Source organism: Miniopterus natalensis, chromosome 1 (genome assembly GCF_054644295.1).
Source record: "Miniopterus natalensis isolate mMinNat1 chromosome 1, mMinNat1.hap1, whole genome shotgun sequence".
NCBI lineage: Eukaryota > Metazoa > Chordata > Mammalia > Chiroptera > Miniopteridae > Miniopterus > Miniopterus natalensis.
The window spans coordinates 66,134,259-66,158,100 of record NC_142081.1 but is presented as its reverse complement, the minus strand read 5'-3'; the positions used below and the strand labels follow the sequence as shown (position 1 = coordinate 66,158,100).

General features: G+C 38.4%; 1 protein-coding gene across 1 annotated transcript; it reads right to left on the bottom strand.

The window, feature by feature from the left end:
• Positions 1-11,430: 11,430 nt before the first annotated feature.
• On the bottom strand, positions 11,431-12,369 carry LOC107527027 (olfactory receptor 4F3/4F16/4F29). The gene has a single exon (XM_016199642.2). The coding sequence runs from the start codon at positions 12,367-12,369 to the stop codon at positions 11,431-11,433; it is 939 nt and encodes a 312-aa protein (XP_016055128.2).
• Positions 12,370-23,842: the final 11,473 nt, after the last annotated feature.

Sequence of the window (23,842 nt, the reverse complement as noted above, 5' to 3'; positions counted from 1 at the left end):
CACTCTGAAAATAGATTTTAAAAAATCACTTAACCGTATAAAAAATGTTAAACTTCATCAATAATAAAATAATGGCAAACTAAAACCACAATGAGATACCATTTCTCACACATCAAGTTGGCAAAAACACTAAAACTCTTGTCAAGGCTGTAGAGAAACAGTAGGGTTCGTGTAGGAAGACAAAATAGTTCAACTCCCATGGAAGGGAGTTTGGCAATATCTAACAAAACTATGTCTGCATCAATCTTTAACTCATCAACCCCACTGTTGGGAACTTATCCTGGAGACACAGCACCAAAGATACAAAAATACATATGCAGTATTATTATGATTGCAAACTATTAGACACTACATAAATGTGCAAATATTAGAGATAAAGGTTTGATAAATTATGAAACATCCACACATAAGAGTACTATGCAGGTATAAAAAATCAAAAAGAGTTCTATGAACCAATAGGGAACAATTTCATAAGTGAAAAATATGAATTGCAAAAGCATATGCATAGTACACAAATTTTGTGTAAGAAATAAGGAAAAATAAAACATTAATTTGTTTTAAAAAGAAATGTAGCAAGCATGTACCAGAATCTGGTGACTTATGTTATCTATGAGAGGTAGAAGGAAATATGTTGGAAGGGATAGAGTGGAATGGGACAGTCCTTTAAGAATGCATAATTTTGAATTTTAGTCTTATTAATCTTTTACATATTCAAAAATTAAAATTAATCCAAAAGGATAAGTTGTGTAAAGTCCCTAAAACTGAATGCAAAGAGAAAAAAAAGACCCCAAATATATTTCAAATAGAGGGTACAGCCAAACTGAAGGGGAATATATAAGAACAAATCCAATTAATTTTTTTTTAAAACAATTTCATTTGAAAACAATTTTGTGTGCATTGAAGGATTAAGCAAATGAATAAATATATTTGTGTTGTTAGGACCCAAAATTCTCACTGGGAGAATAAAAAGAGAAACAAATATATAATAGGAGAAGGCAAAAAGAAGCCCACTGAGTTGGATAGAATTGGTATTGGTATTATCTATTTAATCTCTCTTTCCTCCTCTCCCCCTCCCCCTTCCCCCCTCCCCATTATATAAGTAGTGTATATATAATGTATACACACACACACACATATATATATATACATATGGAGCATTCACAATAACAGAGGGGAAAGTCACAATTATGCCTCTTGATCACCTATAATCTTACCAAAACTAGGATCAAACATGTTTGGTCAAACCTCTGGTTGCAGCTGAAATATGGATAAAAGACAAAGGTCAGTGGAAACGCTGAACTGCACTGGGTCTTAAATCAGTAAAATTCAGAATACAGAAAAACAAGTGTCAAAATGCCCAAGATTTTCAACAAATAAATTATATGGAAAAGAAAAAGTTGGAGGGAAATATGTATGTTGGAAGAGATTGGAAAGGCATGTCAAATGATAAAAAAAAAAAAAGGCCAAGACAAACTGTAGTGTCTTTGGATGCACTTTTCGAAGATAAAGCTGTAAAACTAGGCGAGGAAGTTTTACTAGAACAGAGTCATGATTACTATAAAGGAGGCTGTGATTTGGACAAGTCACAGAGAAGATTTCTGGGACGGGATAGCTTGCATAGCTTTATATAATGACTTGAGTGATGATTACTTTATAAAAATTAATTATGCTATAAATTTTTGTGTCATTTTCTGTATCATGTTTTATTTTGCAATTAAAAATTATAAATAAAATTAAAGTCAGAGTATAGTGAACAAGGTACAGCACAAAACCTCCAACCTATACACTCCTGTCACTCTTGCCTGGGAGCCTGCCTTCAGCTGCCACTAGCAGAAGCTAATGCTATCAGTGCACGTATATTTTTAATACTGAAATGCAATGAACAAGGAGAATGTTGCTCCTCTGTCTCAAGGCATCTTCAGGAAGCCAGAACAACTCAGAAAGTTTCTGTCTGTTGCATAATTCTCCCCTGGGCAAAGAGTTACACAAATGCTGCCAATGTAAAGGCAGCTAATTAACAGTACTAATTATGCTTGGGTAGTGACCAAGTGGAGCTGCAGAGACTTGGTGTTACCTGCCAGAAATCAGTCTGCTATGGGAATAGGCTCTTAGAATCATTTTGGTGTTCCCAGGGTAACTAAGGGGAAAAGTGGTTAATGGGTCACTTGGGGGTGACATTTCTGTCTGTAAATTACCATTTCCTTCCCCTACTATAATTTTTTTTTTCTTATTTTGGCCATAAAGCCAAAAGACAGTCCTTGAGTAACAAGGAAAGCAAATAACTAAATAAGAATAACAGGGAGGAAAAACTGTATCAACTGAAATATTACAACCTCCCTGAGCCCTTGAATAATACTATCTTCTATAATAAACTAAGGAGGTTCGAGCAGATCAACCTCATTCTGTGTATGCTAGCTTTGGGTCAAAGTTTGTAGTCAACCAAATAAAGCAAACTATTACAGTCACTACCAGCCATCTGAGCTAACATATGGAACAGAATCATTGCTGAGCACCGTAATATCATTAAATGGAGCCCAATATTATATTCCTTCCACCTAGTCCAACATCCTTAGAATTCATTCCCAATATGTGAAATCTTGCAATTCTTTTGGTGTGTACTGCATCTTCTCATGAATCCTACTTTGTCCCTGACTCACTAGAGATTTCTGGGACTTGAGACTGGTTATAGTACTAGGAGCAGTGTGAAAAGGTGAAGGCAGAAACAGGATTATCGGCAGTCCCTGTAGGGCAACTCACTCAGGAGAAGTCATTACTGTTTCTTCACGTGAGTGGAGACAACTCTCTTCAGGTACAGAGAGAAAAGATGCTTCCACCGGTAGAAAGGACTGGAAGAATTTAGAGATTCAAGTTTCTTAGTTTTATTGGAATCTGCCAATATTCCTCCTTTTTTTATTTTCAAGGTTTTACCCTTTCTTAATCAATCTCATACCTTTAATTTAAGAGACAGTGTGAGGTTGTGAACTCAGTTTGTCTTGTAATTCAGCAATCCACATATTATAATTTTCTTCCCTAGAAGACATTACCAGGTAGCTACAAAAGATAAAGTTTATTTTAGGAGGGTCATAAAGGCTTTATGGCCCCTTACTTCATCTTGAGATTGGAATTTGTACTGACATGGTCTAGATTGGGTATCAGGGTAATGTTGTTCTTGTAAAATTAGTTTTGGAGTGTTGACTTCTCTTCAAATTTTTTTAAAGTGCTTTTTAAAAGATTTACATTAATTCTTTTATAAATATTTAGTAAAATTGATCAGTAAAGCCATTTAGTCCTGGGCTTTTCCTTATTGGAAAGTATTTGATTACTGATTTAATCTCCTCACTCATTATTGTCCCATTCAGATATTACATTTATTCAAAATTCAGATTGGTAGGTCATAAGTTTCTAAGAATTTGTCTGCCGGAAGCTGTTCCATCCTTGCTGCTTGACACAGTCCTTCAAGGAGGAGACCTCTGCACAGCCAGTGCTCCATGGGGCTTGGCGGATGGCAGATCCCTCTTCCCATGCTTGTTCCCCTTCCTGACGCTCTGTGTCCTTACCCGAGTCACTTCACCAGAAAAGGGTTTTTGCCCTAGTTGGAAACTTTTCCCTAGCAGGGTAGTCAGGTGGGACTGGAAAAGACAATGATTCAGTAAAAGCCCCAAGTATTACAAAGATATCATGTGGCACCTATAAGGAACTTAGACTCAGGCTGTCAGCAGAAGAGTTAGGACTTGTTAGGCCACTACCCCGGGGACCTTCCCACCAGGGAACAGGCCTGGGTCCGGGCCCCTGCTGTCTCGGGGCGCAGGGCCATCCACAGGGAGGCCACAGTGAGTCCCCACTAAGGAATGTATTACTGGGGATGTTCATATTAATGGAAAACTCTGGGAATCCCCACAAGGAAAGAGCGGTCTAGGAAAGAGAGTATTTCAGTCTACACCTGAGCCCTTATCATACACAGGACATCACACTGAGGACGGGCTGCTGTGGGGAATGTCAGCGGGGAGACTGAGGCAGGTGCCAGACAGGCGGGCAGTCGCCACAGCTAAAGACAATCACGCGCAAGCTCCAGAGCCCTCACTTAGGACTCGCATCACCTTCACATAAGAAAAGCTGGCTCAGTTATCCTCTTTTTAGCTCTGTGGTAGATCAATAAAATAGTAACTTCAGAATATAAATAACAAACTAGAGATTAACCTGTAGAATAGCCTATAGAAATATAAACAATAGGTAAGACTAAAATTAACACACCTAAACTGATGTAAATTCTTTAGTAGAGGTCAGATAAGAAGGTACAATCATTAACTGAAAGGCCAAAACAGAAACCAGAACAAAGCATGACGTCATGTTGTTTAACCAACAATAAAATCAAATAGTTTAAATACAGTTGTAACAAGGCAATAAAAAGAGAAGTTGGTTGTCCTGATGCTCTGAACGCTGTCTCCGTGTCCTTCCTTCTTCTCCGACACCGTCCACACCTTTGGGGACCCCTGAACCACTGGACCCTGGCATTTGTCAATTTGTTCTAGGTTATCCAATTTATTGGCATATAATTTTTATTTTCTTTTACTTTAAAATTTTGTTTTACTTTTAATTACAGTTGTCATACAGGATTGTATTCGTTTCAGGTGTACAACCCAGTGACTAGACATTATATAACTTTTTAAGTGATCATTCTGATAAATCTCGTACCCATCTGACACCATACGTTGTTATTACAATATTATTGACTATATTCCCTATGCTGTACTTTACATCCCTGTGACTATTCTGTAACTACCAATTTGTACTTTTTAATCCCTTCACCTTTTTCACCCATCCCTCAAAACCCCTCCCATCTGGCGACCCTCAGTTTGTTCTGTAGCTATGAGTTTCTTTCTGTTCCACTTGTTTATTTTATTTTTTAGATTCAATTGTTGATAAATGTGTATTTATTGCCATATTATTATTCTTTTTTTTTTAACTATTTTTCTTCTTCTTCTTAAAGAAGACCCATTATCATTTCATGTAATACTGGTTTGGTAGTGATGAACTCCTTTATCTTTTTCTTGTCTAGGAATCTCTTATGTGTCCTTCCATTCTAAATGATAGCTTTGCTGGGTAGAATAATCTTGGTTGTAGGTCCTTGCTTTTCATTACTTTGAATATTTTGTGCAAATCCCTTCTGGCCAACACAGTTTCTGTTGAGAAATCAGCTGACAGTCTTATGGGAGCTCCCTTGTAGGTAACTAATTGCTTTTCTCTTGCTGCTTTTAAGATTGTCTCTTTGTCTTTAATGTTTGGCATTTTAATTATGATGTGCCTTGGTGTGGGCCTCTTTGGGTTCATCCTGTTTGATACTCTCTGCAGTTCCTGGACTTGTGTGTCTTTTTCCTTCACTAGGTTAGGAAGTTTTCTGTCGTTATTTCTTCAAATACATTCTCAATCACTTGCTCTCTCTCTTCTCCTTCTGGTACCCCTATGATGTGGATATTGTTATTATTCATGTTGTCCCAAAAGTCCCTTTTTTTTCTTTTTTTTTTAAACATATCTTTATTAATTCCAGAGAGAGGAAAGGAGGGGGAGAGAGAGATAGAAACATCAATGATGAGAGAGTCATTGATAGCTGCCTAGCCCACAACCTGGGCATGTGCCCTGACGGGGAATCGAACCCCGATCTCCTAGATCCTAGGTAGATGCTCAACTGTTGAGCCACACCCGGCCGGGCATCAAAGGTCCCTTAAACTTTTTTTTTTAATTTTTTTCTTTTGATTGCTCTGATTGCATGTGGGAGGTTTTTTCTACCTTTTTCTACCATGTCTTCCAAATCACTGATTCCATCCTCTGCTTCATCCAACCTACTATTTATTCCTTTAAGTCTATTCTTAATGTCAGATGTATTCCTTATTTCTGACTGGTCCTTTTTTATGGTTTTTATGTTCTTTTTTATGCTGTTGTAGTTCTCACTAAGCTTCTTGAGTGGTGATCTTTATAATCACTACTTTGAACTCTATATTTGATAAATCGCTTGCCTCCATTTCATTTAGCTCTTTTTCTGGAGAGTCCTCTTGTTTTTTAATTTGAGACCTGTTTCTTTGTCTCCCCATTTTGGCTGCCTCTTTGTGTTTGTTTCTATGTATTAGATATATCTGCTATGACTCCCAGTCTTTGTAGGGTGGCCTTATTTAGTAGGTGTTCTGTGGAACACAGTGGCACAATCTCCTTAATAATCTGAGCTGGGTGCTCTAGGAATGTCCCTTCTGTGTATTGTGTGGGACCTCTTGTTGTATTTGGGTCCTGATTACAATTGGCTTATTCATATGTGAGCTTAACCCTCAGGCTGGCTAACTGTGAGCCTCAAACCTGACCACTGTATGTGAACTGTTGTGTAGGTGCTGACCACATGAAGCAACATTAGCCTCAGCAGAGTTTGGTGTCTGCCAAGATCTCCCTTTGGATATGCTGCTTGTGAGGCTTATTGGAACCTGCTCTGATATTCTCTGAAGCTGGCCACTGGGTGTGTTGGTTCTGGACATTTTCAGAGGGCCACTGTCTGTGCCTGACCCTGAGCAAACTGTTTGTAGCTACAAGCGATCCACAGTTTGGGGCTGCCTTTGCAGGGCTTAGGTGCATGCTTGAAAAACCAAGCTGCACACCAAGGCCAGCTTTCACCAGCACCAGGTCCAGGGGCAGGTCAGCAAAAGTCCCAGGACACCCTGAGATTTGCCTCTACCTGCCTCCACCTGCCAGCTGTCTGTTAGTCTCAGTCACTATAAAAGCCTCTGGTGGAGTTGGGAGAATAGGGCTAATGTATCTCCTATGATGGGGAGGTGATGGCTTGGCTTCAAGGAAGGTGGTGAATGTGGCTCCTGCCCCAGGGCCACATGACTCAATCTGCCCCAGAGTTTGCCCCAACCTTGACAGGGAGAAGCCAGTAGGGGTCAGGCAGTTGGTGCCTCCAAAGACCAGAGAGTGGGTCTGCCAGAGCCCAGCGGGTAGTTCTATCAATCTCCTATAGGTTGGAAGAGCCAATCAGGTTCATGGAAAAGTGGAGGGAATAACCCCTACACCAAAGACAGACAACTCAATCACTGATATCCCCTGAGCCCATACCTCTACACCCAGGCCATGGCAACTGATTCCTCAGTAAAGCCTACGTCTGAAGGGTGGGGTGAGAGGGAGTCTAGAGGGTGGGGCAATTACTTCTTCCCAGGCTGATGCCACATGGATGGGAGTGCTCCACCCAAGAAAGATGGGTTCTTCAATATGGAAGAATGACTCAGCACAGGGATCCTGGTCGCTGGCCTCCAGGTCTCTCCCCAGAGCCATAAACCCCAGACTTTTCTCATATGACTCTAGTCTGCTCTGCCTTGCCTCCACCAGAACCCAGGGTGAGTGTCTGCAAATGAAATTTTGTGCATTGGCCCTTTAAGAGGATGCCTGTGTCTCAAGAGGACTCTGGTCTCTTTCTGGTGGACAGAAACTCTACTTCTTTTCACAGCCGGATGTTATGTAGGCACCTCTTCCCAGCTCTGATGCTCTAGCTGGGGAGCCCAGCTTAGGTTTTAGGCCCCACATTTCTACGGGAAAAACCCCCACAGCTGAGATATCCCTTCGGAACCTCAGCCACCACTTGTGGGAGCAGGGCCAGCCCTTTTCACATCTCCATCCTTCTCACCTGCCTTAATGTGGTTTCTTCTATAAATCGTTGGTTGTAAGACTCCTCTTCAGCTAGTCTTCAGTTGGTTATTCAGGATGGTTGTTCTTTAATTTAGTTGTAATTTCAGTTTAGTCCTGGGAGGAGGTGAGTGTAGCTTCTATCTACTCCACTACCATCTTGAAGTCCCCAGGGTATTGATTTTCTTCCCTTTATATGGGAAATTTTCAGCCATTATTTCTTTAAATAAGCTTTGTTCTCCTCTCTCTCTCTTTCTCTCTCTCTCTCTTCTCTTTCTGAATCTACCATGATGCATATATTAGTTTTTTTGATGGATTCTCATACTCCCTTAGGCTTTCTTCACTTTCTTTCATTCTTTTATCTTTTTTGCTCCTCTGAAGAATATAAATTCAGATTTCTTCAGATTCGTTGATTCTTTCTTATTCTGATCAATTCTGTTTTTGAACCCCTTCTAGTGAACTTTTCAGCTTAATTATTGTAGTCTTCAGCTCCACTATTTCTGTTTGGTTCTTTTTTCTATCATATCTATCTCTGTTGATATTCTCATTTTTTCAAATATTGCTTTTCTGGTTTTATTTAGTTGCCTATCATGTTCTCTTGTAACTCAATGAGCTTTTCAAAGATGATTATTTTTAATTATTTTTCAGGCAATTCACAGATCTCCATTTTTTTTTGGATTGTTTATTGGAGATTTGTTTTCCTCTTTGAATTGTGTCATGTTTCATGATTCTTTATGTTGTAGATTTTATTTTTTCACCTATGCATTTAAAGAAGTAGCTTCCTCTGCAAATCTTTATGGACTGGTTTTGACTGAAGAGACCTTCACCAGTCAACAGTGCTCAATATGAAGCAAGATCTGTCAGAGTAAGTGCTTTAAGTCTGGAACAAGGCCCTCTTAAATTCTTTCCTGCCCTCATGGGAAAAAAAAGCTTCAGTTCTGTGCTTTTTCTCAATCTTGCAGAACAGTGCCAGCTTTAAGAGAACATCCATTTCTTTTCTTTGTGGCTAGTTGACCAGAAGACTGGGCTTTTCCAGTGTTTTAGCACTCAGTTTGAGCAAGAATTTGGCTTCACAGAGGGCACTCTGAATTTCTGGGGATTAAGCCCCCTTGCTTCCTTCCCTCTTTCCTAGAAACAAATCTCTTTCTATATTTATTCCAAATCTCACAAAGCAGCACCAGCTATAAATGGTTGCCCTCCCCTTTCCTATGTTCTGAGCTATCTCAAGGAGCCAGACTCTGCAAATTGTTCAGTGCTAAATATGAGCTGAGATAAAAACCTGCTGTTTTATGGGCCATTAGAGAAGCCTTCATAAATATTTTTTAATCCTCACCTGAAGACATGTTTATTGATCTAGAGAGAGAGGAAGGAGAGAGAGAGAGAGAGAGAGAGATCTGTGAGAGAAACATCTATCAGTTGCTTTCTTATACGCTTCCTGACAGGGGATTGAACCTATAACCTTTTGGTGTACAGGATGACACTCCAACTTACTTATCCACACCAGCCAGGGAAAGTCGTCATAAACTTAAAACTATTCAGCCCAGCCAGGTGTGGCTCACCAGTTGAGTACTGACCTAGGATCCAGGAGATCATGGTTCAATTTCCAGTTGGGGCACATGCCCAGGCTGCAGGCTCGATCCCCAGTTGGGGCATGCAGGAGGCAGCCAATCAATGAATCTCTCATCACAGATGTTTCTATCTCTCTCTCCCTTTCCCTTACTTTCTCTGAAATCAATAAAGATATATTTTTAAATAAATAAATAAACAAACAAGCAAGCTACTCAAATCATACAAAGTAGGCTGTGGACTACAATGACAATAAATGAGAATCAATAACAAGATGATATCTGGAAATTTTCCATGCAGTTTTAAGCCATGTGTTAAAAATTAAATTAAAAATCAGAAAGTATATTGAACTGCATGAGAAGAAAACAAGATATATAAAATTCTGTGATGCAGTTAAATCAGTGCTTAAAGGGAAATTAATACAACTAAATATCTGTGTGTGTGTTTTTAAAAAAAAGTTTCAAATGAATGACTATAGTTTCTATGTAAAGAAACTAGAAAAAGGGCAAATTAAAAATGAAGAAAAAAGAATATAAATATAAACAATAAGAGCAGAAGTTAATAAAAGAGAGCACAGAAATAGAGAAAAATAAATGAAATGAAAACCTGGTTCTCTGAGAAAATAAAAAAGTTGAAAAACTTCTAGCCATGCTGATAAGATAAAAAAGAGAAAAGACACAAACTACCAATAGTCAGAATGAGAGAAAGGAAAATATTGCATATCTTATAGGTTTTTAAAAAGATAATAAGGGAATATTGAGAATGACCTATTCCAGTAAATTTAACAATATAGATGAATGTACAAATTTCTTAAGATACACAGAGTACAAAAAACTGAATTTATAGTTGAAAACCCTCACACAAGGAAAACTCCAATTCTAGGTGATTTCACTGGTGAATTTTACCAAACATTTAAAAAAGAAATGATTCCAATTCTACAAAACTTTTGCAGTATAGTTAATGTAAGAAAACTGAAATTAACAGAAAAATACAAGAAAAACAAATAAAAACTCATAGACACAGACAACAATATAGTGGTTACCAGAGGCAACAAGGGTGGGCGGGTAGTAGGATCAAACATATGGTGAAAGAAGATGATTTGACTTTGGGTTATGGGCACACGATGCAATATACAGATCATGTATTATAGAAATGTACACTTGAAACATATATAATCTTATTAACTAATATCACCTTGATAAACTTAATTTTTAAAAAGACCAGCATTACCCTGATACTAAACCAAAAAAGGCATTTTACAAAATCCAACATTTATTCCTGATTTTAAAAACATTCAACAAACTGAATAGACTGGAACTTCCTCAGCTTGATAAAGGACATCTATGAAAAACCTATAGTTAGCATTATATTTAATTATAAAATACAATGTTTTTCTCATAAGAATAGGAATTAGTCAAGGATGTTCACTTTGTTTAACCACTTCTAGTCAGCATTTTACCATTTAATCTAGCAAGTGCAATAAGGCAACAAAAATGAAAAAAATAACCATACTAGAATAAAAGGAGTAAAATGTCTTTATTCACCAACAAAATTATAATCTATGAAGAAAATTTTTTTTTAATTTATTTTTTATTTTTTTTAATTTATTTTTAAAAATATATCTTTATTGATTTCAGAGAGAGGAAAGGAGAGGGAGAGAGATAGAAACATCAATGATGAGAGAGTCATTGATCAAGCCCGCAACCAGGCATGTGCCCTGACCAGGAATCAAACCCCGATTGCCTGGATCCCAGGTCGACTCTCAACCGCTGAGCCACGCCCAGCTGGGCGAAAAAACTGGTAGAAATAACAAGTCATCAGGATACAATGTCAATAAACAAAAACAAACAATCTACTATACTTACGTATATTAGCAATAAACGATTATAAATTAAACAAAAAAATACTTTTAAAACAGTATCAAAAACTTAAATACTTAAGGATAAATCTCAAAAAAGATATGTAAAACCTATTCACTGAAAACTATATTACATACCTGAAAATTTTTAACATGACTTACATAGATAGATACACTGTTTTCACAGCTCACTCTTCCTCAAGAATAAATATATCCTTCAGTTAAAAAATATGTTAAAGGTTTGACAACATTCAGATCAATATGTGATGCCTCAAACTTCCTGAATCTAAAATGCCAAACACAGAAACAAAGGCTACACCTTGGTTAGTGAAAAGGCCTTATCATATCACTTAAGAGATCTTTCTGTAGGTCACTAAGTTTTTGCATACTCTCTTCATTGCTGCCTTCATCTCTTTATTCCTGAAGGTGTAGATGACTGGATTTAAAAAAGGAGTGAGAACAGCATCAGAGAGTGCAAGAAACTTGTCCATCTGGGAATTGAGGTGTGGCCATGTATAGACAAACATGGTTGGGCCAAAGAACAAAAGAACTACCGTGATGTGAGCTGACAAAGTGGAGAGGGCCTTGGATAAACCACCTGGAGAATGTTTCCAAACAGTAAACAGGATGAAGACATAGGAGATGAGGAGTATAATGAAGGAACCAACGCAGATAAACCCACTGTTGACAGTCACCATGAACTGCAATTTGTAGGTATCTGTACAGGCCAGCCTAAGGAACAGAGGAAGGTCGCAGTAAAAGCTGTTCAAGACATTAGGGCCACAGAAGGGCAAATGAACAATAAATGCGAGTTGGAACAGTGAGTGACTAATGCCAAGGGCCCAGGCAGCAGCTGTAAACAAAATGCACATTCGTGGGCTCATGATGGTCAGGTAGTGGAGAGGCTTACATATGGCCACGTATCTGTCAAAGGCCATGGCGATGAGCAGCACCATCTCCACACCACCAATGACATGGATGAAGAAGATCTGAGCAATGCAGCCTCCGAAAGAGATGACTTTATGCTTTTTGAAAAGGTCATAAATCATCTTTGGTGAGGTGACAGAGCAGGCTCCTAAGTCAATGAAGGAGAGATTGGCCAGGAGGAAGTACATGGGGGAGTGTAAATGAGGATCACTGGTCACCGAAAACACAATGAGGATGTTTCCAGTCATGCTTGCTACATAGAGCACAGAGGAAAACACCAGGAGGAGAAGCTGGATCTCCCACGAATGGGTGAGTCCCAGAAACACAAACTCAGACACAAACGAGTGATTCTTTTCATCCATAGATCCACCCAACTGGGCTGTGGCTGAGATTATGATAACTAAGAAAACGAGGAGGAAATTGTGATTATGGAGATGACAATATGTGAAAGAATTTCAATGTTCTCATTATAAATGAAAAGTATACAGTTATCCAATTCCTCAAATATACAAAAACAAAAAACAAAAGTCAACATAATATCACAACATGTGAGCTGCAACGTATTTAAACCTATCACCAGTACTCTCACTGCAATGCTCAGTTCTCAAATTAACAGATTAAGCAAGAACAAAAGACTCATGAGTGTTCATGACATCCATCATCTGTTTAAATCACTTCTGATACTGATTATTTCTCATTTCCAAAATATCCCATCCTGCTTTTATGTATATTCTCATTACCCTTTCTTTCTCCAGTTTGCTCTCATAGTTCACTGATAAAAAGGAGGGATAAGAGGAAAACATGATTAACTGATGGGCTGTCACCTGGGGTGACATGTTCCTGAGAAATGAGTTGAGACTGAATTAAGATAGACTGCAGATTGAAACTGAATGAAGAGACTGGGGTATGTGAAATTGGAAAGCCTCTAAGTATAGTAGAACAGGGCAAGTGTGTAGACTCTGATAAAAAAAAGAACCAGCACTATTTTCCATCACACTTTATCACGTCGACTGCTATCCTGGGTGCCTCTAATTTCCACACAATTTTTTATAACTACAAAGCCCTAAGTTGGCCTCAACACTCTGCAAGACTTTCATAAGAAGCCTATGCCTCCTGGTGATGCAAGGCTCTCTCTAGGCCTAATAAATGTGTATTTGGGAGATTTCATCAGAGTTTAGCCAAGGCACATGCTTAATTTAGCCACTAAAAATACGAAGTAGCTCTGCAGCTTTTTTCTGTCCATACACAGAAAAGTATTAAGGACCAGCACTTGGTATAGATGAGTTATTAAATTTTAATTCATCAGAGCCTCAGCCTCCTTTTGGTGACACCTTTTATGTCCACTGGCATCCCCCTCACCCTTTAAAGTACTGAGCACTGCCTGCATGGTAACCTGTTCTGATATTTTATATTACCCTGCTTTCTTTGACTGAAATACATTCTGATATTTTATCTTCAAGACAATTTGTATTTTATACTTTTGATTTATGATTACAAAAGTAAGAGGACTATCAAATATTAATGAGACACATTTTAGTAGGGCAGATTAGCTTTCTTCTTGATCTTAAACCATAAAATACAAAATGTAACACTGGAGATTAAGTCCTAATATGTATTGTATTTACATGTGATGTGGAGTGTGAGCAGAGAACAGTGTTATGTTTCTCCATGTCATATACCTACCTCAGTCATTCCCTAGAGCAGAGAGCAGTTCCTGAAAACACTTAATACAAGTTAATCATTTTAGGAATTGATGAAATACAATGGAACAAGTATATCAACATCCTTCATTTTTGCAGTGACAACTCTGGACTTTCTCACACAAAAGGCCCTATGACTGATGGCCTCATTCATCCCAGACCATAAAACTCAGAGGCTGTCACTGTGTCCTGACCCCAATTCTGGGTCACCATCGCTGGCATGAATTTCTCTATATTTTCACCTACACATGGTAATTAGACTGTCACCTCCTGAGCCAATAGTCCATAGTCTCAAGGTGCACACTTTTTATTGCTAGAAACCTGGCGCCTGGAGTGGGGGACTGGGCAGGGAACGGCCACTTATGCTGCTCATCAGGGCAGGCAGAGTCAGCACAGGAGAGGACCGATGGGATGAACATGCACCGAGAGGTGATGGAGACACTGGGGAGGGGCCGGGAAACTCAGTCATTGTTGAAAAAGACCCAAAGCCCTAGTGAGAAAAAGCACATGTCCACATTGCAATGAGAAGAAAATTCTCATGGAATTATGTAAAGACCATTTTGTGCAATTGGTCATCATCTAGATGGAAAACATGAGGCCCGGCCAAGTAAACCGAGTTTCCCAGATTCACACAATTGTCAGAATTGGGCACCAACACTTAGGTCTCAAGATTCCTCTTCCAGAAAAACAAATGCTAGAGAGAATAATAAAGTAAAAAAGAAAAATTGAAAACAGTGATTTTTCTTGATTAAAACTCCAGCAACATTTACACAAAGTGTCCATTATTAATACTAAACTATATAGTAGGCTAACGGCAAAAAATATATAAAATGTGTGTCCAATTAGGATTATTTGACTAGTACAATAAATAGTTAATTATATTTGGGAAAATGATTACTCATTGCTACTGTGATTTGTGTACTGACTCTTTTTTTTTTTTTTAATCCTCTCCCAAGGATATTTTTTCCATTGCTTTTTCAGAGAGAGTGGAAAGGAGAGAGAGAGAAACATCGATTGGTTGCCACCTGCACATTCCTCAACCGGGGCCAGGGATCAAGCCTGCAACTGAAGTATGTGCCCTTGGCTGGAATCGAACCTGGGACCCTTCAGTCCATGGCCTGATGCTCTAATCACTGAGCCAAACAGGTTAAGGCTGTACTGATTGTTATTTTGTTGGTTCTGTAACTGGTCACTACAATAGTTAAAAAAAACTTAAGATGACACAGACATTAGTATGGGGAAGGCCTGCAGGATGGAGGAGATCAATGGGGAGAAAAAAAGGGGACATCTGTAATACTTTCAACAATAAAGATAAAGTAACAAAAAAAAAACTTAAGGTGAATCCTGGCCAGTGTGACTAAATTGGTTGAGTATTTTCCCATGCACCAAGATGTTGCTCATTCAAGTCCCTGTCAAGGCACATGCCCAGGTTGCCATCCCCAGTAGGGGGTGTGCAGGAGGCAGCCAATCAATGTTTCTCTCTCGATGTTTCTATCTCTCCCTGTCCCTGCCTCTCTCTCTAAAATCAATAAAAACATATTTAAAAAAAAAAAAAAAAAGTAAGGTGATGTTCCTAAAAAGCCCATTCTTTTAGTCTTTCTAAATTTTATTATCCTCAAAGGTCAATTGAAATCCCAATTACTTCTTGTCTCTTATTGAAAATTTTCTTTCATATGGATTTGTTCTTTTTCTAACTCTTGTAAGTCAAAGAACCAACAAAACAGTTAAAAATACATGAGTTGCACACACACACAAAAACACAATCTAATGTGGAATACAATACACTTAAAGTGAATAGTAAAATGAATATTTGTTGAGGGTTTTGTTTAGGGGTGGGTGGATAGAAGATAACTTGTGTTAGCTAGAACAGGTGGGAAAGGCTACACCGGGACATAGATATTGATCTGGCCCTTTAGGAATTAGAGAGAACTGAGTGCGGAAAAATAAGGAAGAGATATACAATGTGAGGAAAATACTTTGAATTATATAATATGAAGTTATCCATTAATATTAACTATCATTATTTATATGTACATAGCCCATATTATATACCCAAGTACCTACAGAAAGTCAGCAGATAGTTCTTGGTTGAGAGATTAGATTAATAACTCCAGCCTGCAGTAAGGCAATTTCCTCAGGTCAAGGATCTTTATTATTCTTGATTCTATTCTCTCTTGGTCACCTATTCCAATAGTTTTAACAGGCATAAGGCGAAATTCTCCATTTAAAAATTTATAGAATCCATGACAAATACTCTCCCAGTGAGAAGGCACCTAAAGCTTCACAACATATTTCTTGCCGGGGATTAGATAGCATTTCATCTCCAAACCTAGAGCCAGCACTCATCTTATTTTTCCAAAGTCTATGGAATAATCTGATATGCAGAAAAAAATAAATAAAGCAGGGAGAAAGGATAAAGAATGAATATATAAAATACAGGAAAGATGGGTAAATTAAGGAAGATATTCACAATATCAAGAAAATGAGCATCAGAAGAGAGAATGAGCTGAATAAATTTCAGGTAATAGGAAATACAGCAGCCTCTGTTTCTGAGAACCCAGGTAAGTTAAAGAGAACATCAGTCTCTCACCTTTAATTCACTGATTCAGGGCCGCTCCTGTCTTTGACTGGGGTACATTTAAGGAAGGAGACAAAAGGCAGATGCTTCCATTACTTGCCCGCTCAGGCTCACAGAGTTTCTGTGAAAATCACACATGATGATGAACGAAGAGTTTGCTGCACACTGATATAAATCACGTAAAGATTTTAACTGTTAGTGTGATGTGAGGAGTCTAGCATACACCAGGCAGGAGAAAGGGGTATACAGAGCAACAGACAACAAGCACATGAAATTCTCCCCGGTGTGTGTCTTCTGTGTGTTCGACCATTCCAGAAGGGCTCTCTGTGCAGTCAGCTTCTGTTATTGAGGGTCCCAGCACAGTCACTTCCAAAGGTATGTGACTCTTCTATATGGTAGAGTTATCACATTCAAATGTCCAGAAATCATTTCCAAATTTTCATTTTTATCTTCTTCAATCCTAAAAATACAAACATTCACACATTGCCTTTCAGACATTCTAGCAGAATGGTTAAAGCCTGGACTCTGACATCAACCAGGCTTTTTTGCTAATCCAGGCTCCACCACTCACTTACTGTGTGAACATGACAAAGTCACTTGACTTCTCTGAGCTTCAGCGTTCTCATTACTAACATGGGGATAATAATACCTCACTTGCAAGGTGCTTGAGAAATAAATGATGTAATAAATGTAAACATTCCTAACCATACCTAGCACGTAGTATGGCACAATAAACGATATCTATTATATATTGAAGACTATATGAGTGACTTTCAAGTATAGAAAATTATTCTTCAAATTCAGATTCTGTCATTATTCTCAAGTATTGAAACTAGACCTAGTTTTAGGTAAAGTCTTCATGTCTACACTTGTATCCAATCACTTAAGTATATTTCCCAAATGAAAATTTTGCTTCTTAGTGGAGATACTACTCAAAGACTGCCTGAGGGATGCAGGAAGAAGCTTTGTGCTCTGATGAGGCTGTGCCCCTTCACCACTGCTATCTCCACAATTCAATGCCATAAACTTCAATTCCCCATATTAAGAACATTAAATATTTTATGACCACATCAGATAACACTGGATATTTCCTTTGTCATTCAGGATAAATGGGAGGAGAAAAGGAAGAAAGGACCATGGCAGGTGCTTTAAGAGATTTCTGAAGGCTGTGTCCATCCAGGTGCAAATTTGTGTTGATCTGCCAAGGCAAGAAAGACAAACATACAATACCAGCTGCTCAGGATAATAGGCTTTTCTCTCAAACTGCCTTTTTCATGAGGTGTACAAATTCTTTAGTTTTTACCTCCACTTTAATTGCGTAAGTGGAAAAAGGAGAGGTATTTTAGACATATTATAAAGTCAAATGGTTACTCAAGACCCAAGTTTTAGTTATGTTCTATTGTCATTTTTACCTCCTCACTTATTCACTTTGTTAATTTAAAATAAATTTACTTGTAAGACCTTAAACCATAAAACTCTTAGAAGAAAACATAGGAAGTAAACTGACATCAGTTTGAGTAATATTTTTTTTGGACATGCCCCCTTGAGCAAGATAAATAAAAGAAAAAATAAACAATGGGTCTACATCAAATTAACAAGCTCTTCACAGTGAAGGAAACCTTCAACAAAACAAAAAGGCAACTGACTGGGAAAATATATTTGCAAATGATATATCCAGTAAGGGGTTGGTATCTAAAATTATAATACACTCACATTACTCGATAACAAAAAATAAACAATCTGATCAAAAAATGGGCAGAGGACATGAAAAGACATTTCTCCAAAGAAGGCATAGAGATGGCCATCAAGCATGAAAAAATGCTCAACATCACTAATCATCAGGGAAATGCAAATCAAAATCACAATGAGATAACACCTCACATATGTCGGAATGGCTATCATCAATAAATCAATAAAGAACAAGTATTATTAAGGATGTTCACAAAAGGGAACCCTTGTGGACCGTTGGTGGGACTGCAAACTGGTGCAGCCACTATGGAAAACAGTATGGAGTTTCCTCAATAAAACTAAATATAGATATACCTTACAGCCCAGCAATTCCACTTCGGGGTATTTTTAAAAAAAAACAAGAACCAGCCCTGGCTGGGTGGCTCATTTGGTTGGAGCATTGTCCTGTACACCAAAAAATAGCAGGTTCGGATTCCCTGTCAGGGCACATAACTAGGTTGCGGGTTTGATCTCTGCTCGGGATGCTTATGGGAGGCAACCGATCCATGTTTCTCTCTCACATTGTTTCTCTCTCTCCCTTCTTCTTTCTCTAAAATCAATTTTAAAAAGCAAAAACAAAAAACATATCCTTGGGTGAAGATTAAAAAGAAAAAACAAGAACATTAATTTGAAAACGTACATGCACCCCTGTGTTCATTTCAACATTATTTACAATAGGCACGATATACAAGCAACCTAGGTGTCTGTCAATAGATGAATGGATAAAGAAGTTGTGATATATGCCCGGCCGGCTTGGCTCAGCGGTTGAGCACCGACCTAGGATCCAGGAGATCTCCGTTCAGTTCCCAGTCAGGGCACATGCCCAGGTTGCAGGCTGACCTTTAGCAGGGGGCGTGCAGGAGGCAACCGATCAGTGACTCTCTCATCATTGATGTTTCTATCTCTCTCCCCATCCCTCCCTCTCAGTGAAATCAATAAAAATATATATATATTTTAAAAAGTTGTGATATACACACACAAACACACACACACACTGGAATATTACACAGCAATAAAAAAGAATGAAATCTTGCCATTTGCAACAACATGGATGTATCCAGGGGATATTAATGCTAAGTGAAATAAGTCAGGTAGGGATAAACAAATACCATATGGTTTCACTTATATGTGGAATCTAAAAACAAACTTATAGAAACAGAGACCAAAAGAATAGTTACCAGAAGAGAGGAGATTGGGGAATGGATAAAAAGAACAAGAAGAATATAGTCAATAATACTGTGATAAGTTCATACTAAGACAGATGATTATTAGAATTAATGGGATGATCATATGTAAAGTATAAAAATATCAAATCATATATTGTACCCCTGAAACTAATATAACCAATATAAGATTGTATATCAACTATACTTAAATAAAAAATAAATTAATAAAATAAAATAATAAAATGGATTTACTTACTACATGCCAGATCTCAAGATAGACCAATGTTATACAAAGTCAATCCTTACCTAATATTTATACAAATATACACCAGACATTGTGTGATGCATGTCATAGAAGTGGAATAGACCCTCTAACATATGAGAAGTGTGAAAATAAATAACTATAGTGATGAGGAAAGAAAGCATAGCAGATATGGCATTTGTGTGTAGCTTTAAAAGATGGTAAATACTATAATACACAAATGAAGGGTCTAAAGAAGTAATTTTAAGCAGGTGGTAAAATATGAAAAATAGATATGTTCAGTATTCACTGGGTTAATGGCAAAGCATGAAGACTGTCCACAGCATAGCTACTGTTTTGGAGAACAGAAAAAAATAAGATTAGAAAGGTGGTAGAGGTTAGTTTGTGCCTAACATTCTAGGTATTTAAGAATTATTAAATAAATATAAGGAGTCAATCAAGAATTGGGTGCAAGGAATTGATGATGAGGCCAGTAATAAGGGAAGATGCTTCATGTATCAGTGTGATGGGTCAATTAGAAGAAACAATGAAAGCAGGGAGTCCTCTTAAGTGAATGCTGATATATGACAGATCTGGAGGGCTACACAGATGCACTAACAGTTATAGCTGTCAGACTGTAAATGAATAAAATAGAAATACCGAGAAGTGAAAACCCAAAGGAACTGGTGACCGATTAAAGTTGGAGTGAACATGAAGGAGAGTAAAGTCAAAGATGACACCAAGACTTGAGCATGAATAGATAAGACAATGGTGGATTTTTTTTTTTTAAATAAGAAAATTGGACATGGATTTGTGAAGATAGGGAAAATAGATGGTTATATTTCTATTTAGCAGTTAGTTTCAGATACTAGCAAGAAAGATGTCCAGGTGGAAAGAAGAAACAGAATGAATGGAAAAATATTAGATTCGAGATATAATTGTATAGTAATCCACATAAAAGTAACAACTGAATATATAATAAGGACCCTGAGGGAAAGAGTATAGAGAAAAAAAGCAGAGATCAAACCATATAGAATGTCAAACTGATAATGTAAAAGGAAGGAAAGGGAAATCAGGCAGAGCACTCACAGAGGTCAGAGGACAACCATCAGTGGGCCAGAGAAGCCAAAAAAGAAGAGTGTATCAAGAATGAAGGAGGAAAGAGACTAAGCATGAAACGAAACAAAAACACAACCTCATAGACACAAACAACAGTGTGGTGATTACCAGAGGGAAAGGGGAGTGGGAAGAGATAGAAGAGGGCAAAGGGGGATAAATGGTGACAGGAGACTTGACCTTGGGCTGGGAAACACAGGACACAATATACAGGTGATATAGGGTTGTACATTTGAAACCTATATAATTTTATTAACCAATGTCACCCCAAAAAATTCAATAAAAAATTTAAAAAAAAAAAAAGAAAATTCCAGGCTTCTAATCATGGTTTTGTCTTTCTGGTGACCAACCCCTCTTCAGAAGCCCACCCACCAAGACTCACCTCGAACCAAATTCCAAGGGACCTAGGAGCCCTGTGTCAGCAAGCAGGGTCAAAGGCCAAATATTAGGACAAAAAATAACCCTTGGCCATTATTACTTAGGAAATTACAAGGTTTCTCAGAGCTCTGCATCAGGAACCAGGGACTGAGATATCTCACAACTACATACCTATTTGAATGGTCAAAATTCAAAACACTGATGACAGAAAATGCTAGCAAGGATTTGGAGCAACAGGAACAGAAAGCTGGTGGGAATGAAAAAAATGGTACAGCCACTTAGGAAGACAGTTTGGCAGTTTCTTACAAAACCAAACCTACTCTTACCATAAGATTCAGCAATCATGTTCCTTAGTATTTACTCGAATGGATTGACGGCATGCCCACACAAAAACCTGCACATGGAGGTTTATAGTGGTTCCATTCATAATTGCCAAAACTTGGAAGCAACCAAAATGTTTTTCAATAGGTGAGTGGATAAATAAACTGGCACATCCAAATAATGGAATATAACTCAGTGCTAAAAAGAAATGAGTTATGAAGCCATGAAAAGACATGGAGGAAACTTAAATGCATATTACTAAGTGAAAGAGGTCGATCTGAAAAGGCTACATACTAAATGATTCCAACTATTTGACATTTAGGAAAAGGCAAAACCATGCAGACAGGAAAAAGATTAGTGGTTGCCAGGGGTTAGAGGGGAGGGAGGGATGAGCAAACAGACTGTGGAAACCTTTGAAGGAAGCAAAACTATTCCATAGGATACTACAGGGGTGGATACAGGTCATTACATATTTGTCAAACCTCATAAAATGTACAACACCAAGAGTGAACCCTACTGTAAATATAAACTTGGTGATAATTATGTGTCAGTGTGGGTTCATCACTTATAACAAAAATGCTACTCTGGTGGAGGATGTTGATAGAGGGGAGTGTATGCGTGTGTGTGTGTGTGTGTGTGTGTGTGTGTGTGTGTGTGTGTGTGAAAACAGGTGTATAAGAACTATCTGTACCTTCTGCTCAATTTTGCTGTGAACCTAAAACTGCTCTAAAGAATAAGGTTCATTAATTAAATTTTTAAAAAGAACGAAGGAGGAAACCAGAGGAGAAAGGGAGGAAACAGAGTAATTTTGTGACTGAAGAAAGTGGGATGATAAAAGAGAAGAAGTGGAAATTGAGGTAGGAATTTACATAAAATTTGCCACTTTGTAAATGGGCAGTTTGCACCTGGTATATCATGAACACACATTATACATATCAAACGGGCTCATTGATGAATGAATAATATAATAAATATGATAGAGCTACCAAAGAATGAATTAATGAAAAACCCCCATTAGAGGCTGGATGACAAAGTTTCCAGAGCACCTACATGCCACTCTGTTCCAACCCACACCAGCAAGGCTCCACAGCTTGACATCAGCCTAAAAGAGCTATAACCCTGATGACGACGAGGGCTGAGAAGCCGGTGGAAGGTGAGGCAGAAGGTTACAAAAGGATGAAAGGTTTCTAGGCACTGGATAGACCCACCAGGTGGCCAGACTGACCATAAACCACAGGCTGAAAGGAGGGCACACGAAACCCAAAAAACAAAAATTAAAAAAGAGGTCAAACAGTTGGGAAATTTGGAAAGGAAGAAAAATAGTCATAACTAAACTCTGAGTCTTCCCTGACATTCTTCTACAGTTTTATTCTCATTCTTTGAGGGCAAAATGTACACTTCCCCCTACTCATGCCCTCAACTGATCACGCAAGTGACCGGTTCATGGGCCTGACTCCTGCTCCACCCTTCTTCTCTAGTGCCAGCAGCAACCTGCCACATGGAAAGCTGACATCACAGAAGCTGAGAAAAGCTTAATTTTTGTGTTCCCAGAACATAGGAACCTTGGCTAGCTGATTTATTCACTATAGATTTTATTTCAGACCTTCCCACCTACCTATTTTGCCAGGGAACTAAGAGAACAGCATTAGTAAAGATTCAGAAAGATATGGTTCTTCCAGAATGGACTGAATCCTATGCAGGATCATTCCAGACGAACACAAAGAGCTGTATAAAACAATCAGAGCAGCAGCTAATTACAGCCCCAGGGGGTAACGGCCAAAGGAGGCTGCAGAGATCTGAGGTTGTGAGATCACTTGGCCTAGGGAATCGCGGCCTATGGCCCTTTAGGTTTTCCCAGTGTAGCTAAGCGGGGAAGTTATTAATGAGGAGAAAGAAAAGCATTTGGTTTTCTTATGACAATGAGTTCTTTTGCCATTTTAGAACTGGTTTTTGATTAAATTTATTGGGTGACAGTGGTTAATAAAATGACTTAGGGTTCAGGTGTACAATTCTAAAACACATCACCTGTATATTGTATTGTGTGTTCGCCACCCCAAGTCAAGTCTCCTTCCGTCACCGTCGATCCCCCCTTTACCTCTTCTGCCTCCCCCGCCCTCCTTCCCTCTGGCAATCGTCATACTGCTGTCTGTGTCCGTGAGTCTTTCATTATTCTTCTTTGCCTAATTCTAGCCCCAAACCCTCCCCTCTGACAGCTGTCCGTCTATCCTCCGTGTCTATGAGTCTGTCTCCACTATGTTTGTTACTTTATTGTGTTGATTAGATTCCACATATAAGTGAAATCATATGATACTTGTCTTTCTCTGACTAGCTTATTTCACTTAGCATAATACTCTCCAGGACCAATTATGCTGTCGCAAAAGGTAACACATCCTCTTTAGGTCTGCGTAGTATTCCGCTGTGTGAATGTCCCACAGCTTTTTTAACCCCTCATCTACCAGTGGGCACTGGGCTGCTTCCAAATCTTGGCTATTGTAAGTAACGCTGCAATGAGCATAGGGGTGCGTATATTCTTTTGAATTAGTGTTTCAGGTTTCTTTGTACATATTCCCAGAAGTGGAATTGCTGGGTCATAGGTCGCAAAATGTT